Source organism: Macrobrachium nipponense, chromosome 47, assembly GCF_015104395.2.
Source record: "Macrobrachium nipponense isolate FS-2020 chromosome 47, ASM1510439v2, whole genome shotgun sequence".
In the NCBI taxonomy this organism is placed as follows: domain Eukaryota; kingdom Metazoa; phylum Arthropoda; class Malacostraca; order Decapoda; family Palaemonidae; genus Macrobrachium; species Macrobrachium nipponense.
Genome location: NC_087222.1, coordinates 24,340,611 through 24,356,556, shown reverse-complemented (window position 1 = coordinate 24,356,556; position 15,946 = coordinate 24,340,611). Strand labels below are relative to the sequence as shown.

Genomic DNA, 15,946 nt, shown 5'->3' with positions numbered 1-15,946 from the left:
ATTTATAACATCAAGATAAAGACAGTTTCCTATACTGTGATATGTTAATACAAATATATCTATTAACTATTATTTTAAATGCATTATTAAATGGTACGTCAATTTTCCCTATTCTCTCTCTCTCTCTCTCTCTCTCTCTCTCTCTCTCTCTCTCTCTCTCTCTCTCTCTCTTTATTGCACTTGGTTTGATCAACACCTGGAAGCTCAAGAGATATCTCAAGTCAGTCTTGAGTCAGTCTTGGGCTGAGTTGGTGAGTACACTCTGTACACTCTCCTAGGTGTAATGCACCCTCTTTCGAGGCTGTAATCAAATACACTTTGCTTGTACACACTACCCAAGGTATAGTACACATTTTTTCGAGGCTATAATCAAGTGCTTTGCTTGTATACATTACCCAAGGTATAGTACACCTTTTGTGAGGCTATATTCAATTACATCTGCCTGTATACACTCCTCAGGGTGTAATACACTCCTTTTCCAGCTTTTATTCAAGTGCACCTGCCTGTCTACACTCGCAAGGGTATAGTACACCATTTTTTAGAGTACACTAAAATTCACTATGTTCTCTAGGTTGTGATAAATACACTTCCCTGCATACACTCTCCAGAGTACAGTATATACACGCTTTTTGAGGGTCTACTCAAATGCCTGTATACACTCTCTATGGTGTAATACACCTATTTTTTCAGAGCACTTACATACATTCACCTCATTCATTACACTTTCTGGGGTGTAATACACCCCTTTTTTGAGGGTACACTGAAATACACCCCCTTTTTTTTAGAGGGTATACGCACATACACCTTCCTGTATTTTTTTATTTTTCTAACTTTGTACTTTGTGTTCCATTACACTCGTGGGTGTAAATACACAATTTTTAAGGTCCCACTCAAAATGAAATGCCTGAATACATCCCTCAGGGTGTAAAACACCTGTTTTGAGGATATACTCAAACACACATGCCGTACACACTCCAAGAAGTAATACACCTTTTTAAGGGACAGGTCATACGCAAATACACTTCCCTGTATTCATACATTGTGCATTTTTGTTTATATTTGTAACTGTGTACTACACTTTCCTGGGTATAATATACCCAAATACACCTGTCTGCACACACTCCCCAAGGTGTAACACCCATTGTTTGAGGGCAGTTGAATACATTCAACATACCTTTCATTATTACGTATTGTGTAATCTTTTATATTCTCTCTCTCTCTCTCTCTCTCTCTCTCTCTCTCTCTCTCTCTCTCTTCCATTTCTGTACACTTTCTTGGTTTAATACACCCCTTTTTTTTAGGGTGCACCAAAATACACCCTAATTTCAAAGGGTACACTGAAATACACCCCTTAAAAATACACCCCTTTTTCAGAGGGCACACTTACATACACCCCCCTTAAAATACACCTATTTTTCAAAGGGTATACACTGAAATACACCCTCCCGTATCCGGACTTTGGACGTTATCCGCACCTCACTGTCCAGACTTTTGACAATATGCGCACATTCCTATCCAGACTCTTTGACAATATCTGCACCTTCTCCCCTCTGAAGGCTCCGCCCTGCTCACAGCCAGCGAGGACCTGCACGCGTGGTCCATCTACAGGCAGAACCTCAACTCAGACTTCACGGATTCTGCCCTGGGTTCACAGGAGAAGGCTCCTCCCCCTTTCGGCAACTTCCAACTCCGCGAGTCGACTGTGCATTCGATACTCAATAATCCCAGGTGAGTTGGGTGTTTTTTCCAGATTATTAGTTAGTATAACCTCTGGTGGGGTTTTTGTGGGTTGTAGTTGGGACTTCTTCCAGAGTTGGAAGCTTCCAGCTTTGAGTACAACCCCAAAATGGGTTGTTTTAAGTTTTTTTTTATATATAGTTTCAGGGTTGATAGTTGGAACTTCCTCCAAAGGTGGAACCTTCCAGCTGAGTACAACCCCAAAATAGGTTGCCTTTATAGTTTTAGGGTTATTAGTTGGAATTTCTTCCAAAGTTGAAACTTCCAACTTTGAGTACAACCCAATAATGGGTTGTGTTCAGGTTGCTTTTTATAGTTTTAGGGTTATTAGGTGGAACCTTCCAACTGAGTACAACCCCAAAGTGGGTTGTGTTTAGGTTGTTTTTTTATAGTTTTAGGGTTGATAGTGGCCCAGGGGGACGGGGTTGCCTATGGGTTAAACCCTTAAATGGAATGTTTTTAAAACTCCCTGTTGGGTTGCTGTAGGTTATATTTATGGTTGTAGTGATGATATTAGTAGTCCAGATAGCTTGTATTTGGTTACAAACGTAAATTTGGTTGATTTTAGACTTCATTTATAGTTTTATGGTTGACAGTGGGGGCCCAAGTAGATTATTTATGGTTACAACTCCCTGGTGGGTTGTTGTACTTCGTAAATGTAGTTGTAGGGGTTATATCAAGTACCCAGGTATGGTTTTTTTGGGGGGGTACAGCCCCAGAATGGTTATTTTTTAAGGTTGTAGTTTTAGGACTGATAATAGGCTCCCGTGTGGATTTTGTATATTTAAGAATAAACGTGCCATAAATATACGAGAATAATGTATAATTGAGATTTGATATGAAAAACTTTAGGAAAAGTATATTCTTTCAGGCAGCAAAATATTATAAATTCACATATATGCTTCGATGCTAATCTTAGTGGATTATAAGGGTCACAATGAGGCATGTGAGGTAGCAGAGTAAGTTTAAGACTGTGAAGAGAAGTGGTTAGATGTTTTTTTTAATACATGTAAAAAAAAAGTTGACTTTTAGATGACTTGTCCGGTTTAAATAAAATTCTTAGCACTGAAACACCAAAATAATGGTTCTCTGTCTAAAGCTTATTATCCCTAAAGTTTAATTCGATTTAAACCGGACAACTCATCTAAAAGTCACCTTTTTTTTGAGATAGGTATTTTACATGAAACTACCGAATATATCTTTATATATTATATATTTTTATAAAAAATAACATCTAGCAACTTCTCTTAACAGTCTTAAACTTACTCTGTTACCTCACATGCCTCATTGTGACCCTTATAATCCACTAAGATTAGCATCGAAGCATATATGTGAATTTATAATATTTTGCTGCCTGAAAGAATATACGTTTTTCCACAAGTTTTTCATATGAGATCTTAATTATACATCATTCTCGTATATTTATGTCATGCATATTCTTTAATAGTCATTACAGAATACCGTAGAATAACCAAGGATATCAAGAATACGTGAAAATAAAGTGAGAATGGTATGTATTGCAATTTTAGTTTAGTTTCCGATAAAAGTTTCTACGTTTTCTATAGTTGTCTATCTCAGCAACGTTTTCTATAGTTGGCTATCTCGGGGCGTGCAAGTCCCGTGGAGATATACGTTTAGTAGTGTGTGTTCGTGTGTGTGTGTGTGTGTGTGTGTATGTGTGTGAGTGTGTGAGAGAGAGAGAGAGAGAGAGAGAGAGAGAGAGAGAGAGAGAGACTCAAGGCTCCCCCGCCCCCCCCACACCCCCCCTTCCCCCAAATAGGTTCAACAGCCTTCTAAAAAAAAAGGAACAGAGACCAAAATAATTGTGGGAACAGACCACTAATTCTCCCAGGACAGTTTGACAGTTATCGACCATCTGGCAACTCCGGCTAACTCTTCTTCCTACCTTCTTTTTTTTTTATGGAAAAGTTCTCGTGTTTAAGGGTCCAGTATCGTACTAGGAAGTATTAAAGTGATTTTAGTTTATTTTTTTAGGTGAAATGTGGTTTAGGGTTCAGTGTCTGTGGTTTAGATAGTTTTAAATTTTTATTGTCTAGATTGTTTTTTTTCATTTTAGATGAATTTTTAGTCTTATTAATAGTTCAGTCTAGCCTTAAATAATTATTTGTAAGTATATTTACTGGCTTCTTGTGTGCGTTAAAGTATATTATGTATATTGAATTCAATTCTTTCAGCAATTATTTGAAAGAAAAAATAAACATTCTATATTTCAGTAAATATTTTAAAGAAAAAATATATAAATATAATTTTGTTAACATTCTTAAAAAAACCACTCAGGTTGTTTTAAATTATAGTTATTTAGCTTTTATGTGTATTTGAAAATAGTACTTATTTAAAAATCAGTTGATTCAATATTTATTTTAAAGAAACTACAGGCATGCATATGTTAATATTTCAAGAAACCTTACCGATATACATTTATTTACACCTTCAAGAAGCAACGACGTTAAATCTGGTTTGTTTACAATTCTGAAAAGCATCTTTTTCTGGTGTTCATTTGTTGACATCTTCTGGAAACAGCACTGATTCTTGTTTGTTTACATTCTGAAACTCTTCTTCTTTTTCCTCTCAATCTTAAACTCAAAGGTGGTATTAGAGAAACAGCACTGATTCTAGTTTGTTTACATTCTGAAAGTCTTCTTCTTCATCTTAAACTCAAAGGTGGTTATGAAGAAACACTACTGATTCTGGTTTGTTTACATTCTGATATATACTCTTCTTCTCCTTCTTCTTCTTCTCTCTCTTAAACCCAAATGTCTCTTAAACCCAAAGGTATGGTATTCAAGAAACACCACAAATTCTCGTTTGTTTACATTCTGAAACTCTTCTTCTTCTTCTTCTTCTCTTCCTCTCAAACCCAAAGGTGGTTTTGAAGAAGCATCACTGAGTTGGTTTGTTTACATTTTGAAACTACTTTTTCTTCTCTCGCTCTCAAACCCAGGGGTAAGGTATTCAAGAGACGCTACTAATTCTAATTTGTTTATGTTATGAAACTCTTCTTCTTCTCTTCCTCTCAAACCCAAAGGTACGGTCCCAAAAGCGAGCTGGGCTCGAACATGTTCACGTACCTGAAATTCGGTCTCCCTCGAGTCTTCCCGCCCTCGGCTCGAGGAAGAGAAGGCAGCAGTGGTTACGACTCGAGCGACGATGGTGGGGGAGGAGGGAGAGTTGTTGGAGGAGGCGGAGGTGGTGTAGTTGGAGGAGGAGTAGGGGGAGGCGTGTCCCCCTTAGGGAGAGGTGATCGCTACACCAGGAGCAAGAGCAATCCCGATTTGTTGGCTGCCAGAGATTGGAATCCACCCCCTTCTGCTCGAGATACCAGGACTAAAGTGAGTATTCAGTTAGTTATTTCATGATATTAAATGCAGTTTTTTAATGTAATTAAATACAGGTTTTTCCCGTTGTATAAGAATTGTTCCTTAGAGTGGTATTATTTTATAAAAAGAACTGGTAATGAAAAGTTTATTTTTTGTGGTGTATAAGTTTTTCCCCCAATCAAGTGAGGTGGTTGTAATGGGAATACCTGTTGTATGCAGGTTTGGTTATTGTTAAATGTTAAATCCCTGGGAAATGTAGGTTTTCCTTCTAGTGTATAAGTATTTTTTTTTACCTCGTAAAACACTTGGCAAGTTTAGGTTGGTTTACTGTAGCTAAAGACAAGGTTGTTTCTTTGTAGTATATATAAGTTTTTCCTTATGAAATACTAGACAAGTTTAGGTTTTTTTTATTCTCCAGGAAGTAATTGTTTTTTTTTCCCAAGTAGAGTACTTATCAAATATAGTTTATTTTTCAGGAGGAGTATTTATCAAGTTTAGTTTATTTTTTCAAGGAGAATACTTATCAATTATAGTTTCTTTTCAAGGGAAGTGTTTATCAAATATAATTTTTTTCCCCAAGTGATGTACTAATGAAATATAGTTTTTTCCCAAGGGGAGTACTTGTCAAATATAAATGTTTTTTTTCCAAGGGGAGTACTTATAATATATAGTTTTTTTCCAAGGGGGAGTATTTATCAAATATATCTTTGCCTCTGAAAATACCTATCAGATGTAAGTTTTTTCCTTCTTTGGCCAAAAGCATTTTTTTTTTCTGAATGGCATCTGTACCACAGGAAGCTTTTTTTTTAAAATTTCTCTTATTAATAGAAAATACTATCACATATATTTACCCCTGTGAATATTTTTCTTGTGTGTTTTTTACGAAAACTCCACCAATACAGTTTTTATCTTCCAAATGCAAGAGAGAGAGAGAGAGAGAGAGAGAGAGAGAGATGAGACGCAGGGTTATTTTAAAACTTTTGGTTCAGAGAGAGAGAGCATAGGGCTTACTTAGAGAGAGAGAGAGAGAGAGAGAGAGAGAGAGAGAGAGAGAGAGAGAGATAGTAATTATAATTCCCAGAACACAACAGACTGGCAAAACCCTGTACATAATCGATCGCCTGCAAAATTAAAAAAAAAGAAATTAATAACTAAATTCCCGTTCCCCCGCCCTGCCCAGGGCAACACCCAGACACCATATTCCTTCCCTGTCCCCCCCTCCCCCTTCCGCGGAAAAAAACTCCTCCTTCTCCTCAGACCCAGCCCAGACACAAGAGGCAAGATAAGAAGTGGAAAGAAAAATTCTTGTTACTAACCTTGTGGTTTGGAAGGGTAAAATTGGGTCAACCTTTTAGAACCGGTTCCCCCCTTTTGGTGACAGGGATGGATGAAAGGGTCTCTCTCTCTCTCTCTCGATCTCTCTCTGGCCTCTCTCTCTCTCTCTCTTCCTCTCTCTCAAGTATTCCTATTCCTCCTCCTCTCTATGTATGTAAATAGCCCTACGTCCCATCTCTCCTCTCTCGTCTCTCTCTCTCTCGTCTCTTCTTACTCAAATCTCTCTCTCTCCTTCGGTGGGTAAATAAGGTTGATACGTCCCATCTCTCTCTCTCTCTCTCTAAGTTTTGGAAATACCCTCTCCCATCTCTCTCTCTATCTCTCTCTAAGTTTTAAAATACCCTACGTCCCCATCTCCTCTCCTCTCCCTTCTTCAAATCTCTCAAATCTCTCCTCTTCTTCTCTCTCGCTCTCCTCTCTCTCTCCTCTAAACTTCTCTTATATATAACCCCTCTCTCTCTCTCTCTCTCACTTTCTCTCTCTCTCTCAAGTAATTCCTATCTCTCCTCTCTCTCTCTCTCTATGTTTGTAAATAACACTACGTCCCATCTCTCTCTCTCTCTCTCTCTCTCTCTCTCTCTCTCTCTCTCTCTCTCTCTCTCTCTCTCTCTCTCTCTAAGTTTGTAAATAACCCTACGTCCCATCTCTCTCTTTCTCTCTCTCTCTCTCTCTCTCTCTCTCTCTCTCTCTGAAACTTCTCATATAATACCCCTCTCTCTCTCTCTCTCTCTCTCTCTCTCTCCTATAGACGTTCCCCCCGAATAACCCGCCTGTCTTTGTATCTGCCTCCCCAGAGTTCCAGCGAAGCCAACCTCTTGTCCTCCGACGGATTCTACAGAGACAGACGAAGCGCTCGACCTCTTAGCAAAATGGGAGGATCGCAGATGTCCCTCGTGTCGAGACAGAGTCGAAGGTCCAGGCAGCACGGAGCCATATTTAATCAGGTGAGGGTGCTGGAGGTGGGTGGGGAGGGGGCGTCTTTGTAGGAGCACTAGAGGTTGGGCTAATTCATGAGATTTATTATTGTAATGGTGTTTAAAATCAGTCGAAAGATTCCATTTATTTTTATGGGTTTTTATGGTGGTCTAGGAGCTATATTTAATCAGGTGAGGGGGTTGGAAATAGGTGGGGAGAGGGGGAGGGGGATGGGGGTCTTTGTAGCGTAGGGGTGGGGTAGGGGTGGGCTAATTCATGAGATTATTATTTTAGTGATGTTTAAAATCAGTCAAAAGATTCCATGTATTTTTATGGGTTTTTATGGAGGTCGAGGCCCCTTATTTAATCAGTTGAGGAGTGGTGGAGTTTGGGAGGGGGTGTTTTTAGGGGTAGGGGGAAAAGGCTAATTAAGGAGATTACTATTTTGATGATGTTTAAAATTAGTAAAAAGAAAATAAATTGAATTTCTCCAAGAATCTTTGTTAAAAGTGACGTGATAAACCCGTAGAGTTTTTCTAATTTTCTGGTAAGTATTTGAAACTTGTTATATTTTTAATTAATTTTTACTGTTATTATTGTTATTTATGCAAATAACTAAGCTTATTACATTTTAAAAAACCATATTTAACAAATCAATAACTCGTGAATGCAGTTATTTCATTATTTCCTGTGAAAATCATATAAATATTGTTAATTTCCTAGACCTTACAAACTGATTTACCAGTTATTCCAATATTATCTATAGTCGAGCAAAAAACACACTTACTGAACGCGACCGTTTGGGTTAAATAACACCTCGTGAACGCACCCACCTGTTTAAACAACACCTACTGAACGCGCCTGACTTTAATGACACCTGCTGAACGCAGGCTATCTGACCGAATGTCTCTCACGGTTGAATGTGTTCGTGTGTGTGTTTGTGTGTGTGTGTTTGTGTGTGTGGTATTTAATTTAAGATTCTGGATCATTGTATAAGTGAAATGTAATGGAAATTACGCCAGACATCGTTAAAATAAGATTGGATAGACGAATATATTAAATTTAGATGTGTGCGTATATGCGCTGAACGCGTTTATATGTGTATTTGTATTCATGAATCCATATTATCATTATTATTTGAAGACTTTAACCATCATAAACGAAGGTCCAAGCCCACTGCACACCATCTACTAATATTGCTGTTATCATTACTATTATGTCACGCGGAATATGCAATTTGGTATGAATAACAGTTTAACTTTATTTTTTTTTATTTTTTTACAACTAAATTACCATCCGCTACTTTCCATAACGCTATGCTGTGGTCTCGAGAGAGAGAGAGAGAGAGAGAGAGAGAGAGAGAGAGAGAGAGAGAGAGAGAGAGACGACCGCTAACAGGCTCTCTCTCTCCTCTCGCTAGGCGGTGGTAGGTAGGCAGTCTAGCGCGTGACTCGGTCGAATTAACTTGTCTCAGAGTGGCCTCTCGCGTCTAGTAAACATTTCTGAGTTTTTCAATTTCGAAATTGACTCGATTTAATTAATTGAAAGGAATTTAAGGAATGAACGTCTGTATTTTGAGTGAATCGACTCGCTAAAGTCGGTTTAACTCTTGCGGGTTAGTTGTGAATCTTGGAAAATTGAATTTGAAGCAGAGGTGTAACCGAGTGAGTGAGTGACTTCGATGCCTACAGTGCATAAGTAGTGATCTCAGAGGTGTCGATTCTAGATTATTTTTTTCAGTTCTTATAAAAAAAAAGTTTTAGTTTTTCGTCCATAGACAAAAAAATATACGCATTAAACTGTGATAACAATATGAATATACGTATATATATACGTGCGCGTCAGTGAATCACACGCTTAGGATCGAGTATATTCGAGTGTTATGGCTGGAATGACGGACTGAAATTAAGACCGAAATCAGACGGAGCAGAGGAAACGCAAAAAAAATAAAGAAAAAAAGATAACAAAAATGGAGAACATACGTCTAAAGAACTTCGGCCCCCACGCCATCCCCCCGTCAGTGCCTTCGCCCGCCACGTCCTCCACGTCCTCGTACCTGACGCCCTACAGACGCCTACCCCAAGGGCATAAGCTCCATCAGACGTCCAGTAACCCCGGCTATTCTAACAATTTCTATAACCGCTTCGCCAGCCTGGGGAAGAAGAATTCAGCTTACACGCAATTCACGCAGCCTTCTTCGTCGTCTGCTGCCCACCAGATGGACAAAGACTTTGACCATTGTTTCCCGAACTTCCCGGGCCAGAATTATCACACGTCCCAATTCTCGTCCTACCAGAAGGGCAATCATAATAATAATTATAATAACTCGAATAAGCCCAGCTATCATTTCGGGTCGGATAGCGCCCCTTATTTCGCCAATACAAGCCAGTATAATAACAATCAAATCTACGCCCCTGGCGGGGTAGGCGGGGTAGGCTCGCAGTACGCGAATGGGCACGTCTACGGCACGAATCCCCCGTACGAGCACTCGTGGGGCAGCGGTGCCAACGGCACTTATACCCCCGGGAAACCGACCTTGACTTCCAAGTACTCTTTCTCGAAGCCGTTCCTCCAACCGCCCGTTTCGTCTGGCGGCGGCGGTGGTGGTGGTGGTGGTGGCAGCAGCCATCACCACCTGTCGTCTTACGCCCACGACCCGATGTCCACCACGGCACCCATACACTCCCAGAAGGCCTTACCAGCCCCCAGCTACCCACTACCCCCGAGTAACTACCCACAACTAACCTCGTCTTACCCCAAACAGCCTCCGGAATCCACCGGCTACAGAGAACCGCCCATGCTGAACGAGAAGCTCTTCCCGCGCGACAACCCATGGCCCGACGAAATGGGCGTGGGCGGCGGCGGGGGCGGCGGCGGGATGGCCTTCAAGGGCCCCCACCTGCAGGTTCGCGGGCTGGTGTACGAGACGCGTTGGTCAAGCGGTCGGACCCACCTGCTGGATGGCATCTCCGTCGAAGCAAAGAGGAGGAGAAGTTCTGGGCTGGCTATCATGGCCAACCAATGGTGAGTACCTTTTCATCTTATTCTATTCATTTTTCCGGGTTAGTGTGCTTGCGTCCTTGCTTTGCGTTTGTGCTTGATTATTTTTTGTCTGCCTTTTCTTGTTTGTGTGCTTGCGTCCTTGCTCTGCGTTGGTGCTTGTTTGTTTGGTGTGTGTATATGTTTTTTTTTAGGGTTTTGTTTTTTTGCTATCTCTTTCTCGTCTGTATTTGCATTTTCCTGGCTTTGATTCGTAGATGTCAGTATTAAAGAGGCTCTCTCTCCTCTCTCTCTCTCTCTCTCTCTCTCTCTCTCTCTCTCTCTCTATATATAGTATATTATAGTATATATATGTATATATATATACATTTTTATATATAGAGATAGATAGATAGATAGATAAGATGAAATGCCCATAAAACACTATTTGGACGTTGCAAACTATATATTTCTAGCACTTCCTTCTGTGCTCTTGTTACTGGTAAAATATGGACATAGGATGTCTTTCAAGATTGTATATACACAACTATGTATAGGTGTTGCAGTAAGTGTCTATTGGTGAACCCAGGACTTACTACCACACCTAACATATGCTTTGTATATATGCTCTTGGTAATTCATACCATGTCTTCATATTATACGTTGAATTATAGTAAAAGACATCCAATCCCTATATATATATATATCTATATATATATATATATATATAGTGTATATATATAATCTTAGTCTGTTTCTTATTCGGGAGGGTTTGCAATCCTCCGTATCTCGGAGAGTTGGTACCCTGTCATTTGCAAGCTTGATTCATAATCCTTGAAATATCCAATTGAGGTTGGCACTCCTGATAATCACAAATGGCATTTTATGCTCCCTGGCAACTTCGGTAGAAGTTGGCACGCTGAAAATCACAAGCTGGGTTCAGTTCAAACGCCATAACAGTTAAAGTGTTGGGGGGGGGAAACGTAACATCTATAAAGGTTGGGTTAGTCAAACACTTGCTCAGGTGAATTGCGAGTTTAGCAGCTGGACCAATATATGAAAACGGCACGTTCGTGTATATGTCTGGTTCGTGATGTATGTCTGTATGTAGGGTTTGAAATGTTTGTGTATGTGTACGTACAAGTGTTTGAAATGTGTGCATGTTATATAAGTATTGAGATAGCGTTAAATACATATATATATATATATATATATATATATATATATATATATATATATAATCTATATATATATGTAATATCCACCAACATATACACACACATACACAAAATCCTGAACACATACATACATACATACAATTTCAACACATGCACACACACACACGCATGAACCGATATACAAAAAACCCACATACACTCAAGACCTGTGTATCGACCACACACATAGTCATTTGCGATCCAAACGCGTGACTATATCAATCAGAGTTCGACGAAAACAAGGAAATCGAATTCGAACACCCACCAGCGAAGATGGCCTGGAATTCGACTGGACCAGAACATTCTTAAGAACAAGGAAATGGAAAAATTACGTCTTTTAGTTGTCTTGGACAGATACCGGAGACACGTAGGAACTGGGGCGGAAACTCTCTCTCTCTCTCTCTCTTTCTCTTTCTCCCTCTCTCTCTTTATCAAGGGAATTCCCTTCCTCGTTCTTTGAGTAACTGGATATTTTCTGCGGCAAACGACGAGGCATCTGCTGACAGTCTTATAAATATAGGTGCGTGCATTAGGTTAGCATCTCTCTCTCTCTCTCTCTCTCTCTCTCTCATAATCACGGTAATTCCTCTCTTTGTTGTTAGAGTAACTGGTTATTTTTACGTCTCTCTCTCCTCTCTCTCTCTCTCTCTCTCTCTCTCTGTAGGAAGAGACGAGACACCTACGACTCTCTAAGTAGCGTTGCGTGGATTAGATTAGCATCTCTCTTCTCTCTCTCTCTCTCTCTCTCTCTCTCTCTCAGTTTAGAAAGCGACCTTCAAAAGTCCTCGCTTCGCTTGACCGAGAAGGAGAAGATGGGGAGGATGTGGGTAGTAACACCCGGACATTGTTTACATTTTACATCGCGTCCGATACCCCTCGCCGGACTTTGACTTAAAACTGAAGTATTTGATCCAATATTCTTCCTCGTTCGAATGCGTGAATATGACTTTATTTTAAATGCAAATAAAACTTATACGGAACGGGTATTATTTGATATTTGAAAACTAGATATTTAATTCTGTTGACTTAATTTCAAGGTCGAAGCCAAAGTCGTACTCGAACGAGAAGGCCGATACACGTAACCTCTCTCTGGACGTGAGTATCTCGGCTTCTTCCTTCTGTCTCTTACCTCCTCGAGTGGGAGAGGTATCTCTCTCTCTCTCTCTCTCTCTCTCTCTCTCTCTCTCTCTCTCTCTCTCTCTCTCTGAATGTCCCACTACAGTGTTGTATAAAACAGGAGCTATTTAGATAATTAGTTACGTGAGGTACGCTACTGAACTGGAATGTCTGACTGAAACTGTTGATACGAGAAAGGTATTTATATAAATCCAGTCATATTTTAATAGTTTTTGTTTATTTTAAGAATAAAATATTGTCTTATATACTGGTTGTCGTTCGTTATTAATTTTATGAATGTTTTTGAGGTATAAAATAGATTTTTATATTGTTTCTTTCTAGAAGAATTAACAGGATTGAAATATATTTTATAGCTGAAAAAATATTTTGAAAAATTATACCTAAAATAGATACGTAAAAAATTAATTTTATACTTCAGACATTGTAAACCTAATAATGATTTTTAGGCCTAAAATAATTTTTTATATTGTTTGTTATTAAAGAAATTAAAAGGATTGAAATATATTTCGTACCTGAAAAATACTTTTTAAAAATATACCTAAAAAAAAAATATGTAAAAAAAATTATTTTAAACCTCAGACATCGTAAAAATAATACCGAAAGGTCGTCGTCACATAAAACAATATTTTATGCTTCCAATAAACAAGAAATATTAAAAAGAAAACTCGATATACGAGCCGTCTAATCTATAATCTCCTCAAATTCGCGTGTCGGAAGATATTGCGAATGACTGGGCTGGTTTGCCAAATGGTTTTGTTCTGATTCTCTGATGATATTGGAATTTTATTTTGAGATTGAGGGCGTTTGTGTGTGATTGCTTGCTTGCTTGCGCGCGCACACAGACTCACGCACGCACATACAACACATACCATATTCAATTATCTGTTGTTAAGATTGCTCAAGAATGGATGGACTGATTGTCGTCAAATTTCGCATAAAGGGAGGATAGAAACTGAAGAATCACTCGTTAAGATTACTCAAGAATTGACGGTCGGATTGTCATCAAATTTTGAAAGTGGGAATGATAAATATAAGATAGAACATGAGGTTGCATATGTGAGTCCGTCTGACGGGTAGAATGTGGGTATCGAAAATGCCCCGGAGAGAGAAAGTGACCTGGTGACCCATCTCTCTCTCTCTCTCTTTCAAAATCTACTTCTCTGTCTCTTTCTCAAACTGTGGCTTTCTTCTGCTGTCTGTTATTGTAAAGGAATATACCCCTCTCTCTCTCTCTCTCTCTCTCTCTCTCTCTCTCTCTCTCTCTCTCTCTCAAAATCTACTTCTCTGTCTTTCTCTCTCAAACTGAAATTCTTGTGGCTTTCTACTACTAATCTGATATTGTAAAGGAATATACCGCCCCCCCCCCCCACCCCCCCTCTCTCTCTTTCTCTCGTGGCTTTCTACTACTAATCTGTTTTTGTAAAGGAATATACCCCCGACCCTCTCTCTCTCTCTCTCTCTCTCTCTCTCTCTCTCTCTCTCTCTCTCTCTCTCTCTCTCTCTCTCTCTCTCTCTCTCTCCGAGATCTACCTGGGGACCTTATTACCTATTCCTATTGTAACGATTTCCCAAATAACGGTTCCAAATCGACCGTACCTTTTTACCTCACGAGAAAGCCCTCGTATCTGGCATCCGTTTCTCGTATTTGGTATTGTCTTCCTTTTCCTCTGTCTTGTTTTCTTGTTGTTTTTAGCGTTTTTTTTACGTTGTTTTGACGCGTCGTCTATCCGTCTTCGTTAAAGAACTTTTCGTTTTTATCGAATTCGTAAACCAGGAGCTTTTCCTCTCAACGAAATCGAACGTATTTCAAATCATTACCGCGGAATCGGACGCGTGAAATACTACTTTGTTTACTACGGTGCAGATTGATTCATGAAAAAGTCAATCTGATCGATGCGGTAGGTCTCCAGCCAGAACTTGACCTCGTCCTACAACCCCCTCCCCCTTCCCCTTAGGCACAAACTGGTCCTCCCTGTGACCTGTGGTGACCTCTGGTGACCTGGACTTCGGCCAGGGCGCTGTCAAGTTCCCCCCAAAGTAGGAAACTTGACAGGGCGTCAAAGATCAAGTTCACGCAGAGCCCCCAAGATTTGGGTGGGATCTTTGTGGTCGGCAGAGTTCGCGTCGTAGGAAATGAATTGGCTCTAAATGGTCTCCCGGAGGTAGTCGAGAGAGGTAGTTATGTGACGAGGTAAAGAGGCCACTTGGAGGAACTGCTTCCAGAGGTAACGGAGGACTTTGGATTGAAATATGCCCCTAGAGGGGTAAAACATTTTAGGCCTATCGACGTCGTTGGACTTGGGCAATTGGTAGGCTTAAATTTAGAAATAGGCCTGTCTAGAGAGAGAGAGAGAGAGAGAGAGAGAGAGAGAGAGAGAGAGAGAGAGAGAGAGAGAACCCCTCTTGACACGGATATCAGTGTCAAAAAAAAAAGTGTCGAATCATGACAAGATATTGCGGTCTTGGGGAAAGATATTTTTGGCTATTTTAGACAAAGTCAGTGGGTCAAGATATCTCTGATTTATGAGCCGGAGTTTTTTTTTTTGCGTGGTTCATATTTAGCGTTTTTATGTGAATTGATTTCTTTGTGTGTCGGGGGAGGGGCAGTTTTTATTTTGGTGATTATGTCTGGTGTGTGTGGTCAGTCTTGTGATAAGATTATTGGCATTGTGGCATTGGGTTCAGAGAATGTTAGTGAATGAATCTCTCTCTCTCTCTCTCTCTCTCTCTCTCTCTCTCTCTCTCTCTCTCTCTGTTAACAAACCACAGGTGAGGTTTGGCCACATGTTTAAACATCTGACGTTTGAAGACGAAAATAGTGAAATCTTCTTAAATTTTTGGGCTAAAAATGAGTTATAACTTTCCCTTAGACCTCGTGGCTGGGTGGTAATCCCACTCTCTCACAACTATAAGAAGTCCTGAGCTCGACTTGGTATACCTCGTTGTTGGTCAATAATCTGTTTTTTTGGGGGGGGGGGGGGGGGGGCGGGGGGGGGTGATCCTGCTCCCATCCAATGACTTTTTCGTGGGGTCCTCTTACTTTTCCGAAGTGTTCTTACCTCAGGGTATTCCGAGTTCCTATTGATTTCCAGCTGGAATTGCCGGTCCTACGTCTTTCTGGCCCTCTTTGATGCTGCCCACAACAGTTATGTGACCATCAGGTTCTCCGAGCGTTAGGTATTTTCTCATCAAGTATTTTTTTTTTTTTTAGGGTGAGAATTTTCTGATAAGTTACCTCTCATGCTGGTTGTGTTTGTGTGAATGGTGTGCTTGTTTTTTGCTCGTGTT

At 40.0% G+C, this 15,946-nt stretch overlaps 1 protein-coding gene across 1 annotated transcript in view; it reads left to right on the top strand.

The window, feature by feature from the left end:
- The window catches only part of LOC135204768 (ATP-binding cassette sub-family G member 8-like), a 34,708-nt gene that overhangs the window by 6,204 nt on the left and 12,558 nt on the right, over nucleotides 1–15,946 (top strand). Inside the window, 5 exon segments of the mRNA XM_064234936.1 lie at nucleotides 1,557–1,728; nucleotides 4,784–5,087; nucleotides 7,205–7,354; nucleotides 10,090–10,305; nucleotides 10,307–10,349. Coding sequence (XP_064091006.1) covers nucleotides 1,557–1,728; nucleotides 4,784–5,087; nucleotides 7,205–7,354; nucleotides 10,090–10,305; nucleotides 10,307–10,349 — 885 coding nt within the window.